This window comes from Lotus japonicus, chromosome 1 (genome assembly GCF_012489685.1).
Source record: "Lotus japonicus ecotype B-129 chromosome 1, LjGifu_v1.2".
Classification (NCBI taxonomy): domain Eukaryota; kingdom Viridiplantae; phylum Streptophyta; class Magnoliopsida; order Fabales; family Fabaceae; genus Lotus; species Lotus japonicus.
In genome coordinates, this window is record NC_080041.1 from 101,941,335 (window position 1) to 101,947,334 (window position 6,000).

The following is a 6,000-nucleotide window of genomic DNA, read 5'->3' on the forward strand; positions in this document are numbered from 1 at the left end:
GTAGTGAATAACAACCACTTTAATATTGTAGGAGTATTAGTTTTATTAATGTGATAATTTTCCTCAATTTTGTCCTTTTTATAACACATGCATATATGTCAGGTATGGGAGATCAGAGTATCTACTGTCAACAACAGTGATTAACCCTCTTAATTACCATAAATGCTTGTACTAAACGATAAATAGTTAATCACAAAATATGTTCAACTTCCATTTGTAAGGATCAAATTTCTGAAATCATGGTAATGAGATAATGCGAGTAACCACCATTAACACACCTCGTTCATGTCAGATTATAATTAAACAATGGTAAAATTAGCATATATTGAAGTGTATCTAAGGGGGTGTTTGTTTCAAGGTTTGAGATCACATTTCCGGGAATGTTATTCCCAGGAATATGATTACCGGGTATGTTATTTCTAGGTAAATTTTATAAATGTGTTTGGTAAGTATTTTGTATTCTCAGGAACATTTTAAAATTTTCTTAATTTAAAAATTAAAAAAACTTAAAAATAGAGGTAAAAATGATAAATTGTGGAAGAAGTGGGAAGTTACATTCATCTTTCCCATGGGAATGTAAGATTCCCAACCTTTTTCATGGGAATCAATATGAAGGAAATCATGGGAATTGTAGAAGTTATTTTATTCCCGGGAATGATTGATACCCAGGAATCATAGTTTCCAATCTTGTAACAAACGCAGGAATGTTCATTCCCAACCTTTATATTCCCGAGAATCTCTTTCCAAATCTTGAAACAAACGCCTCCTAAGTTTTGTCCATTAATTAACTATGCCCTAATTAACAAGTGTACGTTTACCTTGTTTGAGTAATTAATTTTGAGTGCCCTAAACCCTAAATCCTTAGAAGTAATTTTGATTGCCCTTAATCTACTCTTTTTATAAACTTAGAGAATCCTACATATATGCAAAGAGATAATTGAATCAATTGAACTCAACCCCCTTCTAGAAGAAGAAGAAGAAGCAAAAGGATTAATTGTGAGCTATGGTCGCTGTCAAAAATGTCAATAGTAGTATAATGTGGAAGTATAAATGCAATTGAATTATATATAGAGATAAATTAAAAGAGAAAGGGGTGGTTCATTGAGATCACCAGCAGGGTGCAATAGAAAGACATAAATGGCGATAGCTTATTAGGCTTTTCAAAAGTCAGCTTTATCTCATTTACATTTAATGTCTGATTGGGTTAAGAGACTTTAAAAGCTGCATGAGATAATTGAACTTTCCCAGAGCAGCTACATTCAATGCCACGCGGTTTTGAGAGGTACAACAACATGCTAGTGGTATTGCTTGCACCATCTATGGTGAATAATTTGCCCTTGCTGCTTCAGTTAATGCTCTTGCTGTCAAATTTTGACTCTTGCCTTCCTCAAGTGGCTTCCTCACGGATTAGGATTCGCTGCGGATAGAGAAATCACTCATCTACTCATTCAAGCATTTTGAGCTGACTGATCTAGATCAGACGTCTCACATTCAAAATTTACTATTCCAGAAGGTTACCAATAAGATTCATATAGAACTTTTTAAGCATTATGTCCAAGTTTGATCACTCGACCATGTGTGTGAAAAATGATTTGTTATGAGAGACCTACCTACATAATGTGATCTCAAGGTGATCAGTCTCATGATTGCCAATTGTGAACATAGCTTGGTGCAATAAAAAAATCCCAAATTAAACGGTAAATCACACGTTCAATTATTTTGAGCCGTTAGATCAAAGACGAGACGACTCACATTTTGAGTTACTAGCCAGAGTTAGCTTTACGACTTAAAATGTGAATGGTCAAATCTTAATAGTACGACTAAAAATGCTTGAATGCATAAATGCGAGATTTTCTGAATGCAAATCATCTAAGCCTAACCTTCACACACCCCACCATACCCTTACCCTTCTTTTTTTGCTATATATGTACACCAAACAAAGGTTAGTCTTGGACACTTGCCTTGCCTTAGAACCTATTAAGTCAAGAGAGATAGAGATAAAGAAAAAGAGAAGAGTTCACTCACTGAGAGGAGAGGAAGACCTATTTTTCCTTGAGAGAAAGGGCTAAGCTAGAAAGTTAGAAAACAAGTGTATATAGTCGGTGACATAAAGCAAAAGGAACAAGGGGACATGGGAAGACCACCTTGTTGTGACAAAGAAGGTGTCAAGAAAGGGCCTTGGACTCCTGAAGAAGATATCATTCTGGTCACTTATATTCAGGAACATGGTCCTGGCAATTGGAGGTCTGTTCCTACCAAAACAGGTTAACCCTCCACTCTTTTTGTTGTTACTTATTCTTTGTTCTTCTGTCTCATGGATCTTAAATTCTAATCCAAAAGCACTGTGATCTGAATTAATTGATTTATTCATTTTGTGGTTTTCAGGGTTGTCAAGATGCAGCAAGAGTTGCAGGCTTAGATGGACAAATTACCTGAGGCCAGGAATCAAAAGGGGTAACTTCACAGAACAAGAGGAGAAGATGATAATCCACCTTCAAGATCTTCTAGGAAACAGGTATATAGTAAATCAATCTTCGAGCACCTTACATGTTGAAATGAGTTTTGAAGTTTCAGTACATGTTTACAATTGATTTTAAAGTTAAAATCAATTATGGGAAAATTATGTACGGCTGTGAGTAGCTTCTAGGCATCATATAAAAGTGATAATGAAGAAAAATAAGCTAATTCAAACATGATTTGATTGTTAAATGGTTTGATTAGTTAATTTGTGTAGTTCTACTGTGAGTATCTTTTAGGCACCAGATCGTTAAGAAAAATAAATTGATCCAACACTATCATTGTTAACTATTTTGCTTAGTTAATTTGGGAAGTTCTTTTATTAGATTCACATATCTTAATTAATTAACACTGGATCACATTGACTATGCTACAGATGGGCTGCAATAGCTTCATACCTTCCACAAAGAACAGATAATGACATAAAAAACTATTGGAACACCCATTTGAAAAAGAAGCTGAAAAAATTGCAAGCAGGTTCTGAAGGAAACTTGGGAGAAGGGTTTTCAGCATCATCACCACAAAGGATTTCAAGAGGCCAGTGGGAAAGGAGGCTCCAAACTGACATCCAAATGGCCAAGATAGCTCTCAGTGAAGCTCTTTCACCACAGAAACCATCTTCATCTAATAATAACAACAACCCTTCAAATAGTAGCAGCACTTTGTCCTCCACAAAACCCACCCAATCTCCATCATGCTACGCTTCAAGCGCCGACAACATAGCGCGTTTGTTGAAAGGGTGGATGAAGAATCCACCAAAGAAAAGGTCCTCAAGGACTAACTCAGTTGCCACACAAAACTCCTTCAATTACAACTTGAATGCTGCAGGGACTGACACTGCTTCTTCTAGTGGAGCAAAAGGAATTAGCAGTACTAGTGCTGAATTGTCTGAAACATTTGAGTCCTTGTTTGGTTTTGAGTCTTTGGAGTCTCCAAATTCTGATCAGTTTTCTCCATCTAATTTGTCACCTGAAAGAAAGCCAGATGTTAATGTTATTGGTCCAGAAATGCCCTTGTCTTTGCTAGAGAAGTGGCTTCTTGATGAGTGCAGTGTTAATCCAGAGAAAATCTTAGGCTTTGGTGATGATGATAAGATTTTTTAGATTGGAACTTTTGCAATTTTTCTTTCATAAGTTCAAGGAAAAGGTTCATAGACAAGTTTTCAAATGTATTGGTGCTAGTATAGGTGTGTATATTTTTCACTATTAATCAACATAATTATCACACTATTAGAGATATATACTGAGTACCTTGCTGCAGGAAAAGCTTGCTTATGTAAATTTCCTACGATGAGATCTTTCGTTTTGAATTGATTTTTTCATTCTTCTTCCTAGTATAGTGATTGATGTTCCGGTTGCTTAACAAATTTGTTTGTTATTAAGTTTTGTAATATTGATCTGAATAAATAATTTGGTTCGTTTTCATTTAAGGCTTTGTCCAAAGCGTGTTCGGTAGTCTACCGACACATTAATATTTGTAACTTGTTGTAACTTAACCATAAGTTAAAAAAAAAACAAAAAAACTTAACCATGCGAAATAAAATTTGTAACTTAAAAATTACTACTACTAAATAACAGTAGTTATTCGAAAATTAGCTGTACATGTAAATTTGTTATTCTTGCTCACAATAATTCAATTGCAGTATTTATATCCACACCTACAAACTCTTCATTTAATTAAGTCTTGAATGAACACAACTATAATGACTAAAAAATTCAGTGTAATCTATGTATTAATAGTGTGTTTGGACATGCTTTACGTAGGCAAGTATTCCTATATATGCTTATATATAAAAATATTCCTATATGGTCATATTCATATTAAATATATGTATTAAATATATGAATATAATTTTACTTTAAAAAAATATATAAACTATGGTCATCACTCGCAGAATGTTTGTAATAGGCCAAAATGAGTTTTTATTTCATCAGAAAACATCATATTATTTAGGTAATTAATCTTAATATTTTCTAAATAGTATTCTAAAGATGTATACGGACAGGGTAAACATATTTTATACAATAATTTAATCAGAATATATCGATTTGCTATGTCATAGTTAAAATTAAATTTAAAAATATTTTAAATGAAAAATGAAGAAATGTGACTAATTGCATTATAAAACTCTTTGCATTGTTAGTGCATACAAATTAAATCTTAATAATACATTGAACGTTAAATATATTTAATATTTTTTTACTTTTTTTGTCATTTGACCATCAGTCTCCACGGGGTAAAAAGACCCCACGTGACTAATATGACTCGAAATACGGTAGTGATGTCTCTGGCCACAAAGATATTATTTTTTACCTTAGAGGGGATCGAACCCGGGTCAAAAACCTAAGTGAAATCCCTTAAAGAAATACACATTCACCACTCTTAGAAAGCTAATTTACTAATTAAAGGGATCACTACTAAAAAATTTGCTATTCCATGCTTTTTTACATATTTTTGCTAAATATCTGCAGGAGACCCATTTTCTTTGATATATATTTTTTTTTCAGATTTGAAAATATCTTCGTGGATAACTTATTGCGTAGGTAAATCATTAGGAAAAAAGACAGGTAAATCGATTTGAACAATCCAGAGTAGGGATGGCAGAGAAGCCCGAACCCATGGGCACCCGACCCGATTTCTTGGGTGAAAACCCGAGTTAAATGGGTTCGGGTTTGGGTTCGGGTTTTACCCGATCACTTTCGGGTTCGGGTTTGGGTTTGGCCAAACCCGCACCCGAACTCGGATCTGTATAAGTGAAACCTAAGTATTCTGCTTGTGCAGTACAATATATGCAGCATCTTGCTTATTAATTTAACAGTAACATGGCAATTACAATGTTACATTACATAATATAGCTCTCTTCACAGTCTTTTTCAGGTCGGGTTTCCGGGTTCAACTGTTTGTTTGAGGTTGTGTGCGGGTGTGGGTACGGGTCGGGTGAACCCGAAACCCAATGGGTTCGGGTGTGGGTTTAAGTTCACCACCCATTTCGGGTTCGGGTGCGGGTGCGGGTGTGGGTTTTTGATTTCGGGTTTGGGTTTGGGTTTGGCAAAACCCGCACCCTACCCGACCCATTGCCATCCCTAATCCAGAGCAAATATAATTTTGCAAGAAATATTTATAGGAAAATCTGCAGGAACCATTAATTGCAACATTTATAGGAAAAGTTCATAGCTAATTTTGTAGGAAATATATGAAAGGGACTAAATCCAATCAATATAAGAGGTTAAACTTGACGCTTGGAGGAAAGTGAATCTTGGCTGACCCACATCTAAGTGTAAATTTGAGTTGTAGTTTTCTTGCTACTTGCTCTTCTTTCTTGAAGTACCCTTGTACTCCATTTCAATATATTTCTTGGCTTATAAAAAAAATCTTAAAAAAGTTTGACTTTTAGTTTGAGGTTTCTACCATAGTTATGGCTTGAACAAAATACAAGTATTTGAGAATGCATATAACATGTCCTTTGACATTATAAAGAAGATT

General features: G+C 34.6%; 1 protein-coding gene across 1 annotated transcript; it reads left to right on the top strand.

Moving 5' to 3' along the window:
• Window positions 1-1,938: 1,938 nt before the first annotated feature.
• Window positions 1,939-3,893, top strand: LOC130728512 (myb-related protein 306-like). The gene is made up of 3 exons (XM_057580009.1): window positions 1,939-2,264; window positions 2,386-2,515; window positions 2,894-3,893. Exons 1-3 carry the CDS (start codon window positions 2,132-2,134, stop codon window positions 3,618-3,620), a joined length of 990 nt encoding a protein of 329 aa, XP_057435992.1. The 5' UTR covers window positions 1,939-2,131; the 3' UTR covers window positions 3,621-3,893.
• The last annotated feature ends 2,107 nt before the right edge of the window (window positions 3,894-6,000 follow it).